This window comes from Chiroxiphia lanceolata, chromosome 2 (genome assembly GCF_009829145.1).
Source record: "Chiroxiphia lanceolata isolate bChiLan1 chromosome 2, bChiLan1.pri, whole genome shotgun sequence".
Classification (NCBI taxonomy): Eukaryota; Metazoa; Chordata; class Aves; order Passeriformes; family Pipridae; genus Chiroxiphia; species Chiroxiphia lanceolata.
In genome coordinates this window covers 2,693,444-2,715,258 of record NC_045638.1, presented here as the reverse complement: position 1 = coordinate 2,715,258, position 21,815 = coordinate 2,693,444, and the positions used below count along the sequence as shown (strand labels likewise).

General features: G+C 44.7%; 1 protein-coding gene across 1 annotated transcript; it reads left to right on the top strand.

Annotated features, from left to right (window-relative positions):
• The first annotated feature begins 251 nt into the window (after window positions 1-251).
• Window positions 252-2,439, top strand: LOC116783420 (G protein-activated inward rectifier potassium channel 2-like). Its single transcript, XM_032680971.1, has 2 exons — window positions 252-559; window positions 2,135-2,439. The coding sequence occupies exon 2, from the start codon at window positions 2,137-2,139 to the stop codon at window positions 2,437-2,439; it is 303 nt and encodes a 100-aa protein (XP_032536862.1). The 5' UTR covers window positions 252-559; window positions 2,135-2,136.
• The last annotated feature ends 19,376 nt before the right edge of the window (window positions 2,440-21,815 follow it).

Below are 21,815 nucleotides of genomic sequence, written 5' to 3'. Positions count from 1 at the left end.
GGGTTGCAGAGCCAGAAGGTCCCCCCTGAGCCTCCTTTGCTCAGGCTGAGCCCCCCCCAGCTCCCTCAGCCCCTCCTGCTGCTCCAGCCCCTTCCCAGCTCCGTTCCCTTCCCTGCACACGCTCCAGCCCCTCCACGTCTCTCTTCCATGAGGTTCCAGACCTGGACACAGCCCTGGAGGTCCCTCAGCAGTGCCAGCACAGGGGACAATCAGCCCTGGGGCTGTGCCCACACTATTCCTGATCCAAACCAGGTTCCATTGGCCTCTTGTCCCCCTGGGCACACCCGGGCTAGTGTCCAGCCTCTGTCACCAGCACCCCCAGGGCCTTTCCTAATCCTTTCCAGCCCCTCTGTCCCAGCCTGGAGCTGCAGGGGGTTGTTGTCACCTAAGGACAGGACCAAGAGCTCTTTGAGCTGCCACATTCCCCTCCCTCCATCATTTTGTGGGGGAAAAGTATCCTTTAGACTAAAAATCACACAGGACATCACACAAGAGGCGATTTTGTCCCAGGGTTTGTTGTCCTTCCACCCTTCCCACCTGTGAAAGGAAAAGAAAAATGGTAAGATTTTGGTATTTCCATTTGTGCACTGCTTGAGAATTGAAATGTAAACCTGTCTTGTCCTGCAAGAACGAAGAGAAACCGAAGGCTTAAATATTTCTGTCAGACATTAAGAAAGAGAAATTAGGATCAGAGAGCACAGTGGGAGGACAGAGATGGGTTTTGCTGGGTCCAGTGCAGCAGCTTTCCCACAACAGCTTTCCCTGACAACCAGTCCTCCACAGGATCCAAAGCACTGGAGAAGGGCTGAAGTACCACAGTGTGGTGGCAGCTGGGAAAAGTCTTCCTAAAGGTAACACCACAAGTGAGAAATACAGAGTACCCAGAAACAGCAGTTTTCACCCCTCAGAAGCAAGATATGAGATCAAGAATGAGGGTAGAATTACCTGGAGCACTTTGAAAACCCTGGAAAAAATTGGGGACGATAAACTCCCAGTGTTGGCTCTTCACGAGCCCATCCATGTGACTTTACCAGTGCAGAGAGAAAATGGACATTTCTAAGTCTGCCATTTGTGCTCTCTAAATTAAACACTTCTTTAATTGCTTGTGATTATCTTCTAAATAAGTGAAGTGTGGCAGGTTAGTAACTTTATTTGCTCTGTATTCAATAAATACTGTTCAGCTGAAGTTTGCTTAGTCATACACAGCTAATAATGTGCAATTATCAAAAGAAAATCATCACATTCTCCCCATGTACTCCTATTTTGTTGGCATCATGCCTCTTAAATTCATTTCTCCTGGTATTTTTCCTGCTCCTCTGGGTTTTCCCTTCCACTCCTGAGCATTAATATTTTAATGTAGTGCTTCTCCAAGCTGTTGGTCTGAGATGAAGTAGGTTCTCCGAGTCACAGGTCCCTGCCATGGCCAGGTGTTACTTCACCCAGAGGACACTCTGGGTGCTGCACTGAGCTTGGAAGAGCTGTGTCTGAACAAAAAATAGCATTTTTTTGCCCTGTAGAGTGAAGTTCAGCAGAGCTGTGAAGGGAATGTAGCAGAGAAATCAGTCCCAGTTATCCCAGTTCAACATCAGCCACTATCACACGTCCTTCAGGAGTTTTGCTGATGTTTGTGCATTGGCCACCAGCCCAACTCTCAAATCATTGTAGCTTAAAGTGACTCCTACCTTCAGAGGAACCAAGTTTTGGGGTCACAGGCTCGGGGGTGGGTTCCAGCAGAGGAATGCTGTTGTGTAAATTCCTGTTATTCTGGGCAAGTGCTGAACCTGGCAGTGGGACTCAGAGGATGGCATAGGCACTCTTGGTAAAACACATGAGAGACTCTTCAGCAGGTGAGTTGCTGAAACCCAGGAAGGACTGCACTGGATAAAGAAATGTTGATCTTTGCTGACAGACTTAGCACTTGTTGTTATGCACGTGCACAGAAGGAAAGGGCGTCAGAGAAGTTTACAGTTAAAACTGCTTTCTAAGCTCAAATTCAAATATGATGTCAAACCTGATTCTTTTCTGGCGTTTCTTTCATACATTTCTCTCCTTAAATGGAAAAAAATGATTAAATAATTAAAGATTGGGCAAGCAGTGGGTCCTTATTACAGTACTTCTTCCTTCTCTGTTCCAGGGATGACCTGCCAAGCCCGAAGCTCCTACATCACGAGCGAGATCCTCTGGGGTTATCGCTTCACCCCCGTCCTCACCCTGGAGGACGGGTTTTATGAGGTTGACTACAACAGTTTTCATGAAACCTATGAGACCAACACCCCAGTTTACAGTGCCAAAGAGCTGGCAGAGATGGCCAGCCGAGCAGAACTGCCCCTCACGTGGTCCGTTTCCAGCAAGCTGGACCAGCACGCGGAGCTGGAAACCGAGGAGGAGGAGAAGAATCAGGAAGACCAAAATGAAAGAACGGTGACGTGGCCAACTTAGAGAGCGAGTCCAAAGTGTAGAACCAACAGAGGCCAAAGGCCATGTCACCTCCTTTGTCTTCTCCCTCTTGGCTCTTGGTTTCTTTCTGCGACACGCCTTTAATTCTTTTTTTTTTCCTTCCTGCGATTCTCAATCCCTGGAAAATAAATACTCCAGATGCGAAATATCGGCCTACCCGATTCCGGCTCCAGAGATCACAGACTCCGAGGCGTGGGGTAAAGCTGCAATACCCACTGGGGATGGTGAATCTCCATCCCCACCCTGGCAGTGACTGCTGGTTCCACCTCTCCGGGGTCAGACACCTCCAGGTTTATCCACCACAAAAAAACCCACCACAATTCAAGGGAGATACAAGCAAGGGGTTTAAAAGGAAAGACTAATTCATCCAAGCCGACCTTGACTCTGGTTTTTATGTGTTTCAGGACAGTTCCACAAGCTGGGGGACAAACCTCTGTGAAATGGGCCTTGCAGCTTTAAGGGGAAGGTGAGCAGAGGGACCTGCAATCCAACAAAATACTGTACATATGCCTTATGTAACTACTTTCTCTTTACATTTAGTAATAAACACCGCATGTACAAAAGTACTGTAGTAAAGAACTTCTAAATAATGTACACACAGACGTGTAACTAATGTAGGTTTAGAAACAAGAGTCCTAGAAACATCGGGATGCAAAAAAACAACTAACTCCCCACCGAGTAGGAATTTCTCTTCAAATATTTGGAGTGTAATATTGATAATTTTTCCCCCCCACCCCCTCTAAGGCTCTTCTAGTGCATGACATTTTCTTCAGTGTACCAGACTGGCAGCTATTTAGAGAACCTCACTGTTTGCCAAACAGATCGTTTCACTGACTCTAAAAAGCCATAAGTCTGGGAGAGGGCAGGGTAGATAAATCCTAACAGAACTCCTGATATACTGTGAAAATGTTTACAAATAAGGCAAAACCGGTTCCTGGTTACTCTTTTTTTGGGGCAGTTCGACCTAAATTTAGGCTGTGGCAACTCATGGCTAAACAGAATTTCCTGCATACTCTTAATATAGCGAGCATGTTTCATGTAGAGGTATTATCCTTTATGTGCAATATCCGGGGAAACTCATCCCTTCTCCCCACCCAGACCACGGGAATTCAGCAGTTTGCTACACCAACAGCACAAGCCATTGAAAACTGAATTAGATTTTAGCTGCCCAGCTGGGAAAGAAACAGCTGGATTTCACGTGAAGCCAAAATCCATGAAATTTGTCGTTTGTTTTTTTTTTTGCCAGCAGAGTCACGGGTGGCACAAAACAGCCCTGGGTGTGTGTTTCAGCAGGGTGTCCCAGCTGAACACACGGATCCTGCCACCCGTGCTCGAGGGCAGAGAGAGGTTCTCCAACGAGTTTTCCACCTTAGGTAGTTGTAAATCACTGTAAATCCTGTACATTCCACCTCAGCAAACTTAATTATCGGGGCAGAGAGAACCTGCATCGCTTACGCAGCAACACCCCCCCGTGAGTCGGGGAGCTCAGCCCCGCCAAGAACTGCATTTCTGCCAGCAAAGGAGAAGAAGCTGCAGCCTTAACTCTGGTTTGGTTTTTGGTTTTTTTTCATACCTGCCTGCTCCGGGAGGAAGGAACACAATGAAGAGAATCTGAAGCGGTTTTTTTTGTACAGAAACATTTACGTTAAAACAGAAGAGAAAATTATTTTTAAAAAAAAAAAAAAATTAACCTCAGGAGAAAAACTTGGCGGGCAGGTGGAAAAATTTGCACTGTGATATAGCTTTCACGTTAAATTCACACCTATTTTCCTTTCTTTGATTATTTTTCTTTGCTGGTACAGCTGCCCCTTGCTGATTTTCAGGGCGTGGCTAATCTGGGGCTGGGATGTTCTGCAGGTCCTCCCTCTGCAGGGATAATTCCCATTCTCCCTGTGCTTCCCACCGAGGAGGGTGTGGGGAAGGAAGGGGTGGCCCAACAGGGACTGGTAGATCAGGCTGGATGGAAGGAGGGGTTTTATGTTTCAGCTCTGAACATTTGCCCCTAAGAGGCTTTCCCAAAGCAGCAGGATGCAAGGAATGGCGCAGAATAAGGAATTTTGGTGGCTCAGTAAAGATTCCTTACACTCAAATCCCGGGAGGCAGCGCTGGGTTGGGACAGACCTCCCCACGCTCATCCTCCTGCCAAGTGCTCCAGCCCATCCATCCCAACCCACCCACGAGGCTACTACTGAGAGTTTTGGGGGGAAAGGTGGCTCCCCAGCCCCGGGGGAGCAGAGGAGCCAGGGTAGCAGCACCCCAAGCCCACAATCCATGTCAGTCCTAGCGGGAGCAAAGCATTCCTCTGAGGAGAAACCTGCTTTTTGCTCCTGTGATTTACTGGGGCCACTCTGGAATCCATTGCTGCAGTTTAACAAAAATTGCATTGACTAGAACAGCAGCTCAGGACCCTGATTAAACCTTTTTTTTTTTTTTTGGTGTCCTTTTAGCACAAAAAACACCAGACTTTCCACCACTGGGGCATGCGCATGTGTGAGCTATATTTTTGTGAATAGGGCTCTTCAAGCTTAAAATGTGTGTGTTTGTCTCTCTTCTCTCTCTCTCTCTCTCTCTCCCCACCCTTGTATTTTATTGTCTTTGGTATCAATGTAGTACGGACTGTAAAGTTTATGAACTCTCATTTTTGTAACATAAGCTTTAAAAAAAAAAGAAAGAAAACAAAACAAAACAAAAAACAAATAGAAGCCTCCAAAGCTTTCAACGGGGGAAGCTTCACAGAAACTTTGTACTAGAATGTCCCTATCAAACACCTCTATTTTTCTACAATGATTGATTAAGCAGTTTAACAATGTATTTTGTGTCAATGATTTCAACTGAGTTGGTAAAAAGACAATTAAGAATCGAATGCTGTTAATTAACAATGGATTTTCAAGCCGTATATGCCGAGTGGTGTTTTCATTGGCAGGAAATAGTTTAACCTGGGAACTTCATCCCTCAAGCCTAAACAATATCCCCTGGAAGCTCAGTTCCCTATGGGAATATTTTTGGCAAATCACATTTATGGAGTATGAATGCAACATCTTAACATAATTGACTACCTAATTAATCAAGACTCGTTACACCTCTGTATCATTCACTAAAATATTTTGATGACTTTTTCTCAGAGTACCTTGTGATTTCCAGGAGCAAAAGAATTTCCAGAGGTGAATGTGAGCTCTCAGTGATCTCCTGCAGCTTCCAGTTCCTTCTTCAATGATCAGAAATGCTGCGAATGTGCTTTGTTTAAATTAATGCCCAGAGTTACACAGTCCTCTCTGACTCCTTCTCACTTTTATTTTTTCCTTTTTTTTTTTAATTTAATAACACACTATTGTTTTTCCCCCACCCTAGTTTCCAAACCAAGTCTTCCAGGTACTAATAATAGACACAGACCTCCTGCTTTCAGTGGAGCAACATAAATTCCTTCAGCAAATTATTCAACCTCAGGCCCATAATTTGGCAATAAATCCCCTCTTCAGCAGCACTAAAAGAAATCTCAGAAATTCTTCCCAAGCAAACATCCAAAAATGCAGATGTTCCCTTAGGTGTACGTAGCTGTTATGATCTAGAGCTTTGCCCTAAAACACCAAAGCCATGGGAGCCACCCCAATAAATTCAAACTTCTGGGAGGGTCCCCAGCAGCTGCCAAACGGGGTGGGACAAACACCAGGACATTGGCAGATGGTTTGGAATTCACTTCAAGCCTTTGGCTTTAAGTCTGGGTTTTTCTGTTGGAGTTAAAGGGGCTACTCAGGCCTTTCAAAAGCAGGGAAGAAATCCCTGTTCTGTGTCCAGCCACAGGGCAGAAGTTCCCGTTTAGCTCAGCTGCACAATGTTGGGCTGTTCAGGAGAGGGAAGACCTGGATTCACGGCTCTCTTCAGCTCAGGGATGGTCAAAGTTTTGCCCCACTTCTCCAAAGCAACCAACCCTGCTGTGAGAGCACCAGCAGATCCCCAGCACCAATTCCAAGGGCTGACTGGCTCTTGAATTCCCAAAAAAGCCCAAAGAAACTTTCATCTTCCAGTGGAAGGTGTCCCTGCCCATGGCAGAAGGGTTGGAACAAGAGGATCTTTAAGGTGCCTTCCGACCCAAACCGCTCTAGGATTCTATGATTATATAATTCTACCACTAAATTAAATCCTTGGGGTTCTTAAAGGAAGAATGGACAATTCCTCATTCCCTGGGTTCCTCCAGTTCTTTAATGTGGATGTGAATTAGAAGCTCAACACTGAAAACAACTTGTCCACGTGGCAGTGGGAGGGTCAGGCACCTCCCACTGAGCATCCCCCACCAGAGCTTCTGGCTGTGAAACATCAAGTTTTTACTGTTCTGGTACCCTCTGTCCACCAAAATATCCTTCTTTTCACAATATCAGCCTCCTTCACAGCCACATTGCCACACTCAGACACTTTTTGGGCCACAAATCAGACCCAACAACACGAGAAGTTGGCTTCTCTTCCACTCTTGTTCTTTCAGTTCATGAACAAGTTGTTTGGAAACACGAAGACCAGGCATAAATCTGGGCTTTGTACTGGAAACAATTCTTAAAGACAAGACCTGAAAGCTGTTATTTATTGATCATTTCCTGAGGGAGTTTTAAACTTTTAGGATTTGGCTTTTTGAAAAGGAAAGGCGGTGTTGATATCCAGGATTCATTTCATGGATTTAGTTCAAGGTTATTTCTCCCACTTTTTTTAGATCCTCTGGATTTCCAGAAGTTATAATCCAGTGGCAACTTTCAGTGTAAAGCTGTACTTATTTTACCACTTGCCATTGTCCCACTTGTTGCCAGGATCCTGGTGCTCCAACACAGTTTCACACAGGGAGCACACACACGTCACATCCAAAGATAGAGCTCTAAAGACACTCAGATATCTCCCCATTTCATCTCAAGTGTGAAATCTGTTTTCTATTCTAAGTAAGTTCACAACTATAAACCACAGTTCTTTCCTCTTTCTCCCCAGCTCACGTGTCGTTCACACAGAATAAAAACTTACAAGTTTTAAATAACAACAACTGCTGTTAGTGGTTTTTCTCAGAGGGGAGAGCCCCCCCTATTTTTTTCCTCTTTTTTTTTTATTAAATCAAAGGCAGTAGCTCCAAATTCACAGTCAAACTCGAAGAAAGTGAAGCTCATGAAGCTCTGGAAGCTACAGCACCATCCTGCTCCCAGCTTGCTTTGAAGTCTCCATCAGCCACTCTTCCAAGCCACGGAGCTGTTTTCCCTCAAATGATTGTAGGAAATCACTTGGACTGATTCTCTGGGAAGTTAAAACAGAAAGAACTGGTGGAGAAGTGCAACCCCACCACACTTTTCCTCCACATGTTGGACTGGAGTCCTCTGGACTCCCTCCTGCTCAGGAAAGGAGAGTTCCTGGCACACCAGAAGGAATCTTCACAGCCCCTCTCCCTTGGCACTTCCCCATCAGGGTGTCCCAAATTCCTCTGTGAAATATCCCTCCTAAAGGATGTGTGATGATGCTATTTGAGGTGGTTCTAGCTGGGAGAGGATGGCAGTGTGGTGTTCAGTGCTGGATCCTCTCCACGTGCTCCTCCTGCTGAGCCGAGGACCCAGAGCTGGAGCCTCAGAAATCTCCCCGAAATGCGACTCTAATCAAATTTAAAAATGGCATTTTCTAAAACAGGTTATGATATCTTAACAAGAAGTGCCTAATCTGAAAACTTCAGTCAGGTTGGGCGTGGGGAACCCCAACTGTTACACTCGGAAGTCATTTGAATGAATCCTGCTCAGACGGTGACAGAAGTCACTTCGTTTTCACGGCAACATTTTGGTTTAGAGGGATGGGATGCAGGAGCTCCCAGATCTCTGCCTGTGCTGCTCAGAACTGCTGAACACTCCCCAGCTCTTCCCAAGCTCAGCAGGGATTAGGAGGCATTTCTGGGAAGACCATCTGCTGAGCTGACTGTGGGAGAACCCGGTGCTGCCTTTTTGCTCCTGCTTTGGGGCTCCCCGGGAGGTGACGGAGTCAGGAGAGGACTCCACTCACCCAAATCCCACCTGCATCCAACACATGCCAAAGTCCTGAAGAACCCACATGCTGGGGCAGGTTTTAGGCTCATTTTTAAGCACCCTGGGGATGACTGAAGGCACTGACCAGAGTGTTAAAGGCTTCCAAACAAGGCCGAAGAGTGACTTGAGCCTCTCAAAGGCATTTTAGTGGAATTGGATTCGGGTACAGCAGTGGGGCAAGAGGAGGAGGCTGCAGAGATTGTCCTTGTGCTGGAGCTTTTGTAGGAAGAAAAGGAAAACACCACAGCAGGGAAAACAGAAATCCTCACTTTTAGTAAATTCAATGCTTAAAACATGGAAAAACCACATAAGATACTTCTGATCAAAAGGTAAAATCATCACAGAATCCCAGAATGGTTTGGGTTGGAAAGGACCTTAAAAATCATCCAGTTCCAACCCTCTGCCATGGGCAGGGACACCTTCCACCAGACCAGGTTGCTCCAAGCTCCATCCAGCCTTGGACAATTCCAAGGATGGTTCACAGCAAGTCAAAAAGATCCCTGAAAAGGAGGGACACAAACAAGTGCAAAGCCCAGAGATGAAACCCAACAAAAGTCTGGGACAAAGGGCAGGGCCACTGGAATCAAGGCTTCCAAACTCCATTCTATGGCCATTTTTTACTGTTTATGTGCAAGTGTCATTTCTTTGACGTGCACAAAATTGCTATTAATTAATATAATAAAGTAAAGCACGACCGAAACTATTGCATAAGAAAGGTGACTGACCAAATCATCACCATGAAATCTGAGGGATGAGAAGAGACAAGGGAGAAAATTCATGATTTAAAACCCATGGAGAACAAAAACAGGAAAAGAAAACAACACAGAAAAAATATTACTGAAAAAATAAAATGGCAAAGTGTGGTTTTATTTCATAAATTTAAATAAATTCCTTTTCCTTTTTTTTTTTTTTTTTTTTTTTTTTTAGTGATAGTGTTTGTCCTCTCTTTGTATCAACAGTCTGATTGATTTGCCAAAAACTCTTCATGGCCGTAAAAATATGGCCTTTCAAGAGGGTTTCCAGCTTTGTGAAGAAATCCTGGATTTTAGGTCTTTAATTATTAATTCTTGAGTAATCTGTGGGTTAGTGCTGACACTTAGAACAAGATCAATATAGTGAATTGCTTCAGAGGCAAAATTAAATCACATCACAAAAATGAAATAGTATCACTTAAAAGATAGAATGGAATATTCCATCCACTTTTTTTTTTTTTCCCCTCACATTCCCAAAATAAACTAATGAAGCGTTATGGTATTAGAACAAAATGTTTTGTTCATCTGGAGACTTTCTTGAAATAGGTTGAAAAAAACCCCATTTCTGCTCAGCTTTGCAGATAATGAACAAATTCGGGCCATCAAATTAAAGCCAGTTTTCCTACTGTAAAATTGAATAGGTATTAATTTTATATTTTTTTAATATATTTTTTTAATAAAATACACTCTTGGGGATATCTGAAGAAATCTGCCATTGAGCTCAGCTTTACAACATGAGTCAGTCACTGCCATGCCTTTGATTACAGCTAAAATTAAACCCTTCCCAGTCTGACATCCTGCACATTTTCACACACACACAAAAAAAACAAATGGACTTGTGAAGGGTTTGGACCGAAATGTCAAGGATCCACCAGGGATTTAGGAAGTGTAGGCTCAGCTTCCTGCTGAATCTGACTCAGACAGGCATTTTTAATCTTAGATCATGTGAAATAGGGAGCTGCAGAAGCTCAAGCCACGGTTCCTTCCTCCCCTGGCAGGTTCTCCCCATCAGGTTACAAATCACCAGGCAAGCTGTTGCAATCTCTGAGGAGATATTCGGGAAATAGGGAAAAGAGACAAAACTTTGGGCTAAAAGGAAAATTTCTGAGCAGATCTGTCATAAAATTCAAGGTGGAAAAACTCCATTGCAGGGTTAAAAAGGGCTTTTTCCTTTATTATTTCCATATTATTATTATTATAAATTCCAGTGTTTAAAAAGGTTGAAAGTTATAATATTATCTTAGTATTAAGATAGTATTATTAAGCATAAAATTTAAGTGGGAAGATACTTTTTCAATCAGTTTTGAGCTCCTAAATTGGTGAGATCACTATGAAAGCTCAGCCTTCAAGCACTGTCATAGTAAGAGCTTCAATATTTCTTCTCGGGTTATAGAAGAGAATTAACTCTAACTCTTGATTGATCATTATTTGGAGTGGAATAAACTGAATGGAATTAAAGCCATTTAAATCTTGAGTTAAGTGTCATAAACTGATTCTGTGCAATCAAAGAAATCCCTCCAAATTATACCATTAGTTAATTTAGATAATCAGGAGACAAGACTCAGCTATAAAGCTGGAGATGACAGAGAGATATGAAGAGAAAAGGCAGCAATGCAGCTTTATTGGTAAGCTGGATAAACATGGAAATAAGTGGACTAAACAGTCACCAAAAAATAGGGGCTGTGAGGAGGAAAATTAAATCTGCACATCCAACTACTGTGTTATTATTCATGGAGAATTATTCTCCAGTGCAAAGGAGAAACATAGGGAAGAAAAGATGAGTTTTGCTGATTTACACTTAAATTTATAATATAGAAATTTGCATTGAAATATAAATTCCATTTAAATTTTTGGGCCCTAAATCTGAGTTGATCCATGGGAACAGACAAGGCAGGAGTGGAGCAGAGAGAGAGAAATCAGAGTTTTTCACACGTGGCTGCTGATTTATTGCCAGAGGACAGGATGGGACAGAAATGGGGGCAGACAGGGAGAAGAGAAGGAGTCGAAGAGGCCAAATAAACTCCCACAGCACCTTCTGGAGGGACTGGGAGAAAACCTCTGCAGAAAAGCTGAAGGAGCAGCTCTAGGGAAAAGATCTTTCGGAGACCCCACCGAAGAAACCCAGAGAGGGGGAGAATTCCAGCAGTTTAGTGGTTCAAAGGCCACAACACAGAGCATCATTCCAAGATTTCCTTGCAGAGGAAGCTCCCCACATCCCTGTGAGGGTGCTCCTGCCCAAGGGAGAGCGTGGGACAAGGGACAGCAGGGGGAGAGGAAGAGGATGGTGACTGCAAGCAGCACACCCGGCGAGCTGAGGGATGAACAGGAGGAGGGAGAGGGTGGAGAGATTCATGCTGGGCTAAAACATCACAAAACTCACACAGTTGGGAAGAAAAGGATGAAAACAGAACAAAAATGTGCCTGAGAGATCAGACAGGAGCCCTCTGAGGGGACAAGGGAAGGAAGAGAGCAAAATCAAAGGAAGAGAAGAACAAAAGCAAAGGTCCCTTCACCTTTCCACGAGCTGTTTCTTCTGCTCCCCAAAGTTCTGGCTGCTTTTCACCTGTTTTGCAAATACTGAAAATGCTGTATTTATTATATATTATAATGATTTATTTATAAAATAGCCAAGGGCTTGCTTGACATAAGAACTGTGAGGCCACAGACGGAACTCGGTCTGAGCTCCCCGGGTTTGTCGTGCAAGGCAAAGGTGGATCAGAGGGAAACCTGGAGCTGCCAACCTGAACAACAACAACAGTCAGGACAGACAAATTTAAAGTGGTTTAAACATCATTTCAAAATCAATAGCTGGAGTGGACAGCCCAGAGATTGTGGGGTGTGAACTGTGACAGTCACATTAAAACACGGACTGTGGGATTGACCAAAACCCCACCAAAACCAACCTCAGAGGGGGTGGAGGTGACAACCACTTTCTTCAACAGCAGATATTTAGTTCATGTTGTCTTTCCATGCCTGGAAGTGTCCAAGGCCGGGCTGGATGTGCCTTGGAGCAACCTGGGATAGTGGAAGGTGTCCCTGCCTGTGGCAGGGGGTGGCACTGGATGATCTTTAAGGTTTGTTCCAACCCAAACCATTCTGGGATTCTACAATTCCATATGACACAGGAGTGGAGGTCAAACTGCTCCATAACATCATATCCCCTCTAAACTGAATATTTAGACTGAAGATTGCATTGAAACTGGTTTTTTTTAAATAAAATTCACAAAAAGCAGGCAAGGATTTAAGCAAATTCCATGTACCAACAAAACCTCAATCCTGGGAATACGAGTCATTAAAACACACCCCAACCCCCACACCTGAGTTAATATATATATTATATATATATTATAATACATGTTTTTTCCTTATGTTGGTAAATAATTGAAAAACAGGCTCTAAGACTCATTTTGTTATGGGAACAAAGAAGAGGAGGAACAGCATTTTCTATTTTTCAGTCCCCTGCTGGTGTTAAAGAACTGGGTGCACTCAGAGAGAGTTTTATAATATGACAATAAATTATTACTCCCTTCATGCTGAATTTTACATCACATTAGAAAACTTTTGGGAAAGGACCAAGGATAGCAAAAAAAAAAAAAAACTAAATAAAAGCTAATTCTTCATGGAAAATTATCATTGTAAGATGAAAACTCAGGAAACTGTTGCTTTTATCCAAAGAAACCATGAGCCTACATGAATATCTGACCAGCATAAATTCCAATGATAATGTTGTTGAGTGTCTTGCTAAAATGTGCTGGAAGAAGAGCAAGAAAGTAACATTTTCACCAGTATTTTAATTCTGTAATTTTTTTTTTTCCACAAGAATTGAAGCTGCTGTGACACGAGTTTGGGAAATTTGGTCTCTGAGCACAGGAGCAGAGCTGAGCTTTAAGGTCAAGGGGGTGCTCAAATACCTTTCCCAAATTAGTCTGTGAATGTCACAGGAGCTACTCAGCACGTCGTGGGATGGTCTGGAACCCATTTGGGGTTGGAAGGGACACATCCCTGAATTCCCTGCACCAGGGTGGGCTGCAGGGCTGCTCTATTCCCTCCCCACTGGACAATAATAACCAGGGAGTGCCCCTTTCCAGCCTAATTCCAGAGTCACCCTCAACCTGCTGCCTGATCCCAGGTATCAGCCAGGGAGGGATATGGTTATGCAACGACCAGGAGCCATCAGCAGAGCTGGCTGGGAGAATTCTGGGAGGATTTCCTTCTTTTGGTGCAATAAAAAAAAATAAATCTTGCTGGTTTGGAAAGGCTCTGCTGGTTCTCAGCGAGCAGGAGGAAACACGAGGAGTATTTCTGTGAAACAATTCATTTCACGGGGGTTTTTTTTGGTTTTGGTCTCGTCCTGATCCATGAAAACTGATGCTTTGCTTTAAATTTCTTAAGAACACTTGGAAGTGTTCATGTTATCACTGGTTACAATCTACCATCAGCCCACAGAGTCCCAGGGAATCTAAGTTGGAAGAGACCCTCAGGATCATCCAGTCCCACCACCACAATCACCCCTAATCCACGTCCCCAAGGGCCACATCCAGGTGCCTCTGGATCCCTCCCAGAGATGGTGACTCCAGCACCCCCCTGACATCCTGCATTTCTACATTAATACTGAAAAGAATTTTTTTATTTTTTTTTTTAAAAAAACACCACATTTCTCCTACAGAGTGCAAATCAGGTCAGAGAGGCTCAAATCATGCCAACAGATTTCTTTCACCCTCACTGGGAAGAAGAGAGGGAGGTACCAGCCACACAGCTCTTCCTCCAGTTGCACTCCATGGAAAAATCCCTGTTGCCTTTTCCACTGATTTTTTCCCCTCCATACCCTCAATGACTGGAAAATAACGGGGTTTTGCCCATCGAAAACTATAACTGCACGAGAATAGATGGATTTCACAAGGTTTTTTCCTTCTTTCCTCTTTTTGTCCAGCTTAAATCCTTCCCTTCCTCCGAGCTTTGTCCGCTCTGCTTTCTTCCCGTCACGTTCCACCCTTGACTGACGTGTCCAAGTGCTCCTGGATCAAATGGAGCCCCTCTGCAGTCACCTGATACAGCACTTCAGCTGTTTCTGGAAGGTTTTTGCCTCTGCTGTGGGTTTGGTTTGCTCCAGAAATCCAACTTGCTGAGGGCCCCTCCGATGCCCCAGCTCCAGAAACTCGCATTTTATATTCCATTACTCTGCTGCCACGACTGAGAAACATCCCCCTGCAAACATATCTTGCTATTTTTACTGATCCCCCCCCCACCAGCCTGACGTTCTCAGGTTTCCCCCATCACCAGCTGGGGGATTTTTTCAGTGTCTCATTATTATTAATAGCTGCCCATCCTTCAGATCCCTCACCTCAGATTCACTCCCAGTTATTTCTGTGTTGACAGTTGCAGCCTCTGCACTTCATCTCATTTGTCATGTGTGTGCCTTCTCCTTCTTATGTTCTGAAGCATCATACCCCCAGTTAGAACTTTTGCCTCTCTGCCCCCCAGAAACAGCACAAATTCCACCCTGCACTGCTGCAAATGGCTTTTTTAATTCCTTAGTGAACACCAAAACATCCTTTCAGTCGTGGAATTCAGCCCTGAGAGGTTTCTTTGCTCGTGATACACAAAGTCCAGCACTGCTGGATTTTTGCTTTCTCATTTCTTTGGGCAGAGTCTTCTAAACTTTTGCTTTGTCTCTTCACTTGAGACAAGTCACAGACTACTCAGGCCTTTTCCTCTGTTTCCACAGTGAATGAACAGAGAGACCCATTTGGCAAAAAACACCATCTTTTCCCTTATTTGCTGTTTCCATTTGTGCCCCCGAGAGAAATTGTTCAAACATAACCAAAAAGACACAAGACTGACACAATCTTTTATAAAAAACTCCGTTATCACAGATTTTTGCAGCAGGGTGTGGAACTCAGAAGTGAAGGAGTTTGGCTAAAGCTGCACTGAAAATCTGGCAGAGGGATGGATATAGAGCTTCATTTTTTAAGAATCAAATCAGTGCCTTAACCCTCATGCCACAAACACGAAAAATCAGAGGTTACCAGCACTCCAGTGCAGAGGAAGGGGCTGCACCCACGTGGATTTAATCTCCTCTCTCGTGCCCAAAAGCAAATCCTGCTCTCCCTCCACTGGCACTGGGAGAATGATGAAGGGACGTGTCTGCAGACATTTCCTTTCACACAATCATGGAATGGTTTGGGTTGGAAGGGACCTTAAAGCCCATCCAGTTCCACCCCCTGCCATGGGCAGGGACACCTTCCACTAGAACAGGTTGCTCCAAGCCCCATCCAACCTGGCCTTGGACACTTCCAGGGATCCAGGGGCAGCCACAGCTTCTCTGGGAAACTGTTTCCAGTGTCCCATCACTCCCACAGCCAAGAATTTCTTCCCAATATCCCATCTAACCCTACTCTCCGTCACTTTGAAGTCATTCCCCCTTGTCCTGTCACCCTTGGAAATAGTCTTTCTCCATCTTTCCTGGAGTCCCTTCAGGCCCTGCAAGGCCACAATCAGGTCACCCCAAAGCTTCTCTTCTCCAGGCTGAACAATCCCAGCTCTCCCAGCCTTTCCTCCCAGCAGAGCTGCTCCAGCCCTGGGATCCTCTTGGTTCCTGCTCTGGACTCTCTCCAGCAGCTCCATGTCCTTGCTGTGCTGTTCCCCAGGGCTGGAGCAGCTCTGCAGGGGGGTCTCTCCTGAGGGGGCAGAGGGGCAGAACCCCCTCCCTCACCTCCTGCCCACACTGCTCTGGATGCAGCCACATGTAAGGAATATTCTCTCCTTCTTCCAAATTAATATTTGAGGGGAAATCACACGAGGTGTGTGTTGGAATAAACAAGCCCCACCCCGTTTAAAAAAAAGCATCATCAGCAAACCCGTCAAAATAACTTCGTTAAAAACTTCCCTTAAGAGAACACCTTAAAATCAAGTTAAAAAAATACAAATAAAACAATCCAACAGTGAAGCACTTGTTTTTAATGCCTTTAACTCCTGCAAAGTGTCAATGCAAAGCACGAGCCCTGTTAGAATTCGGGTGGCTGGTGCTTCTAAACACAGGGGGGGGAATTTGGTGCAAAAAAATTTGATGACCAGCACCCACAGCCAGGGCAAACAGCTCCTCCAGCCACACTCCCAGGGCACAAGATAGGATTAGACAGGGCCAAACCACCTCAGAGCTGCTCAGAACCCACTTTACTCCAATATTTCTCCATATTTTTCCAGTACCCTCTACTGAGCCAATATGAAATCTATCCCAGAAAATGAGGAAAAGTTACTTATGAGGTTGTTGTTTTGGGGTTTTTTTCCAAACTAGAGGAAAAGCAAGTCAGTAGAAACATGCCTGCTTGGATCTGCTTTTTCCTGGTTCTCCTGTTATCCCTCCCAAATGCTTCCCTCCCTGGGGTGGATTTTCAAACACGTCCCAGGAGCTCCCAGCTGGGGGAGTTTGGCCAGTGCTCAAAAAAAACCACGGGACAAGGAGCATTTCCCTGTAATGGAGCTGGATGTGGATTGGGGATGAAGGAGGAGGGGGCAGGATGGGAAGGCTTCGAGAAAGCCCTTAAATGGTCACAGAGATCTTCAGGGTCTTCTCCCCAGCTCCAGCAGGCACCCAAATTTCCAAGGGAGTAGCTCCAGGACTGAGCAGCTTTCTGTGCCTGGAAGGAGCAAGGAAGTTGTTTCCCAGCTTTCAAGAATTAGAATTGATTGGGAGACACAATTTGCTGCGGTCCAAAGTGATTTTCTGTCCTTGGAAGTGCTGAAATCCAGACTTTTCTCATTTTTCTGTGACTTTTCTCATTTTTCTGTGACTTTTCTCACCTGAAATACGTTTGTGCCCAAGGCAGAGAGGATTTGGTGTGTCCTTAGTGACTGGGAATTAATTCCTGACTGGGTGCTGGTTGTCCTCAGGGTGTTACTCGTTTTAATTTAGTATTTCCTATAAGCTTTCCTGTCCCTCCTTGGTCCCAAGGAGACTCATGGGAATAAATTATGCCAGCTCAGCAGAGCAAAGCATAGGAATAAATTCTGCTCCTCACCCTCTTCCCAAATATCCAGTAAGGTCCTCACCACCTCAAATAAAACCAAAGTCAATTAAAGCCAAGTGAAATATTAATTTTTCCAAAACGTTCATTGATCTCTTAGCAGGTACATTAATAGCCACTATTATTGGACAGGATTCCAGGCAGCTCAAATATGGATACAAATTTTGACAGAACTGGAATATTAAATAGTTTCAGAAGTGAAAGATTTTGCATCTCATTCCCCCAGGCAGCCGGTTCCTGCTCAATCCTGCACTTCAAAAAATAGGCTGCTGAAGTTGTCAGATAGCCAAATATTATTAACCTGAAAGCATCAACTTAATGTCTCATCCTATGAACTGAAATTAAAAAAAAAAAAATTAAGGAGGAAAAAAAAATCAAAACCCACTTGCTGTTCAGTGGGAGGATTTTAACAGCACAGATGATTTTCTTTGCATAACTGCTGGAAGGCCTGCAAAAGTTCATCAGAAATCAGAGCTGCACCAAGCCTGGGATTGGCTGAGGCTTTTGTTGTGATGAAGATATCAATAAACCTAATTTAAATTTTAATTAAAGATCACTGCTATGACAGATGAGCTTTAAGCTCAGTGCAGTTGATGGCTTCCCTGACAGAGATTTTTGTAAAGGAGTTGATCAATCACATGTTAAATAACAACGTGAACAAGTGTTTGGTTGCTTAAACTCCCTCCCACAAAGAAAATTAAAGGGTATAAAGGCCACTATCCAAACCTATTATTTGAAATATCAACAAAACCAGCCCAGCTCTTCCTCCTCCTCTTCCCAGAGCTTGGGATTTAGAGCTTTCTCCTGAGCACCTCTACCCTGTCCTCTTGGTACTCTTTAGGTGAAACACAAGTCAGAAATCTAATCTCTGAAACTGGGCTATCTTTAGAAAAGCTGATTTCTTCAAGCTGCCTCTTCTAAAAGCAAGTACCACCTACCCATGTTTGGCTGGTTCCAGCCCACCTGAAAGGATGCACCGTTACAAAACCACCCGGGCAACCCCACTGAAAAGTGTTGTTGCTCACCCAAAATTCCAGCCATTTTCGGAAAAAAACGTGTTTTCTCTTTATTTTTGTTGCATTTCCCCTCCTCGCTGCTCACCTGGAAGAAACGAGTGCTTTGTGCTGAGCCCTTTTCATCTCCCCCTCTGCTTTCACAGCAGCCCAGAACAGGTTTTAACAAAACCACAAAACCAGAAACAACCACCGGGACACTTGGTGGGTGATTCACAGGTTCTGCTGTCAAAGAAGCCGGTGATCTTCCTTTATTTCCTGAATTTTCCAGCCTGCCAAGCTGTGTGCACACGCTGCTTTGTCTTTAATCCTGGGTTCACAAACATTTCCACGGCAAAATGTGACAAATCTTTATAAAAAGCTCCGAGTCAGGAAAGTTCAGGGGAGAGGAAACGTCGGATGTTCTGTTCTCTCGGTGAGCGTTTTGAGGAGAGAAACAAAAAGGAACCATCCAAAGACATGCAGAGTCAAATTATGTGCTGGAGAAGCCTGCACAGCAAGCGGTGGAATAGATCACACATCTAATTTTAATTGAATGTTTATCTCACAGTCACGGCAGCACAAGTGTGCAGCAGGTACAAACTGTTACAGAAAATGCTGCTTTCACAGCCAAGCATCCTTCCAACCAAAGGGGTTTTTCTCCCAGCCATCCCTTGGCATTAATGCTGATGTGGGAATTCAGCAATGCCCAAACATGCCTTGTTTTAGTGCCATCACCACTGTGTGCTGAATGCATGCTTTCCAGGGGAGTTGCATATGTTGTGCTTTGTGTAGAATAAAGACAGTACAGCAGCAAGACGTATTTTTCCGTGTGCCTGAAAGGATCCCATGCTGGAAGAGCTCCCACATAAACAATGCTTTTGACCCTTATCCAAGGCAAAATGCATTTCACAGAATCACAGAATGGTTTGGGCTGGAAGAGACCTTGAAGATCATCCAGTTCCAACCCCCTGCCATGGGCAGGGACACCTTCCACTAGCCCAGGTTGCTCCAAGACACATCCAACCTGGCCTTGGACACTTCCAGGGATCCAGGGGCAGCCACAGCTTCTCTGGGAAACTGGTTCCAGTGTCCCATCACTCCCACAGCCAAGAATTTCTTCCCAATATCTCATCCAACTCTACTCTCTGTCACTTTGAAGCCATTCCCCCTTGTCCTAGTGCTCCATCTCTCTCCATCTTTCCTGGAGCTCCTTCAGGCCCTGGAAGGCCACAATCAGGTCACCCCAAAGCTTCTCTTCTCCAGGCTGAACAATCCCAGTTCTCCCAGCCTTTCCTCCCAGCAGAGCTGCTCCAGCCCTGGGATCCTCTTGGGGCCTGCTCTGGACTCTCTCCAGCAGCTCCATGTCCTTGCTGTGCTGTTCCCCAGGGCTGGAGCAGCTCTGCAGAGGGGTCTCACCTGAGGGGGTAGAGGGGCACAATCCCCCCTGCCCAGCTGCCCACTCTGGGGGATCAGCCCAGGACATGAAGGGTCATTTCATGCACATTTCTGGGTCATGTATCTTCTATTCCCACCTGCAATTCATATCTGCCCCATTCCCACCTTCTGCTTCTCCAGCCAGGAGTGGAGAGGGAGGAACGTGCTCCTGAGGTGCTCGTCTCATGTAGCCTTTGGGTTTGTGCAGAGTAGAGGAGAGCAGGAGCTGTTCTACTGCTTTCTTCCCCAAGATCAGTAATTCAACAGCTCAGGTAGCTCCTTCTTCACCTTTCTTTTATCCAAAACTTGCTCTTCCTAAAAGGTGAGGAAAAGGGCAGGGGACTCGGAGCCCCTGGAGAAATCACAGAGTCACAGACTTGTGGAAGTGTTTAGGTTGGAAGGGACCTTAAAGATCATCCAGTTCCACCCCCTGCCATGGGCAGGGACACCTTCTACTAGCCCAGGTTGCTCAGAGCCCTGTGCATCCTGACTGTGGAAAAAAACCAGGGAGCCAACCGGAACTCTGAATCCGTGGAAAGGCTTTGGTTCTTGCTGGTTGGTCCCCCTCTCTGTTATGGAGAGACAGTGGAGAGATCCAAAGCCATCAACAGGACTATTGGTACTTAATGTACTGCCAGGGGTCTTCTCCACACTCCCTGGCACCCAGGATCCTCTTGGTTCCATGCAGATCCACCTTGGATCCTCTCTGTTCCAGGCAGATCCACCTTTGATCCTCCCTGCCCTTAACTCTGGATCAGCTCTTTCTGCTCAGCAAAAAATCCTGCCACGATCCCTCTCCAGGGAGGCAGCAGCTGGAATGAACACCCTTCCTGCCTGTTCCTGGATGATTGTCAAGGAATTGGGGAAAAAAAATGCCTATGTGCCATATCAGGGAAGGACATCCCATCTTGCAGGGCAGGATTCAAGAGGAAGCCCATGGATTAGAAGCAATGTATTTTCAAAAGGTCAGGTCAGGTCTTCTCCTTACTCAGCACTTTGCATTTTGGGAGCTGAGCCAACGTGTCCTGCAGCTTCTTTTGAACAAAATTCCCATCGATCCTGATTTTCCACCTGCCAGGAGAAATAAAGCACTTCCTTCCATGCCTGAGAAACCACAGAATCTATAAATGTATCCCCACAGTCAAACACAGAGAGCAGGGCACAAAATCCTGGCACTTCGTGTTCCAGCTCCACAGAATCGAGTTTCCTGTTTCCAAGGACTCCGAGTGCCAGTTCTGGAAGGAGCTTCTCTCCCTTGTCTGGTCAAACGTTATTTGATATAATAAATATCACAGGAAAATGGAATCATCGCCTATTTCAACCAGCACAGCTGAAAAAAACACCATTAAAATTCGTGCAGTCAGCTTGATTTGCTGGGCATGGCATGAAAATAAGGTTAAATGAAGGTTAAATACTGGCTGAATAGTCATTCATCTATTTAGGAGTTGTTTATTGAGAATATATGAAGTGTTGGTGGCTAAAAGTGGCAGCACATTTGAGGCTGAATCAGACAAGGTTTCCTGGCCTCGCTATGTTTAATTTCTCAGACTAAGCTACCTGCAAAAAAGGAGAATTTCAATGCAAAAAAGCAGAGTTTCGACACAAAAAAGCAGAACTTCAACACAGGAAAGCAAGAAATTAGACACAAACTACTCAGTGGAGTATATTTGATTCCTGGGAGAAGAAACACTAACCAATTAAATTAAACATTTTTAACTCAGCCTTTTTTCCAATGGAGAATAAAATTTCACTGGCATTGAAATCTCCTGTTGGGGGAAAAACATATATTTTTAATAGTTTGAAAAAGACTAAAGCAAGCCCATTTTTTTAGGTGTTGTTTTATACAATATGTCACATTTCAGAATGAAAGCAGAATGGTTCGACTGATCCAAGTTAGACTTCGTTTAGAATTTAACTTTACATCAATTTTTTTTATACTTGTTTATTTGTTTTCACCTCGTTGAGAATGAAACAGGTTTTGGAGCATCCGAAAGTCCAACTGACTTGAAATTGTGGCCTCTCATCGGCTCCATTTCCTTTGCAAATTCATCTTCGTGCAAATGTGACCTGATAAGATGTGACACCTCCCACGGAGATGTGATTTTATTGCTGGTGGTGGTGGTC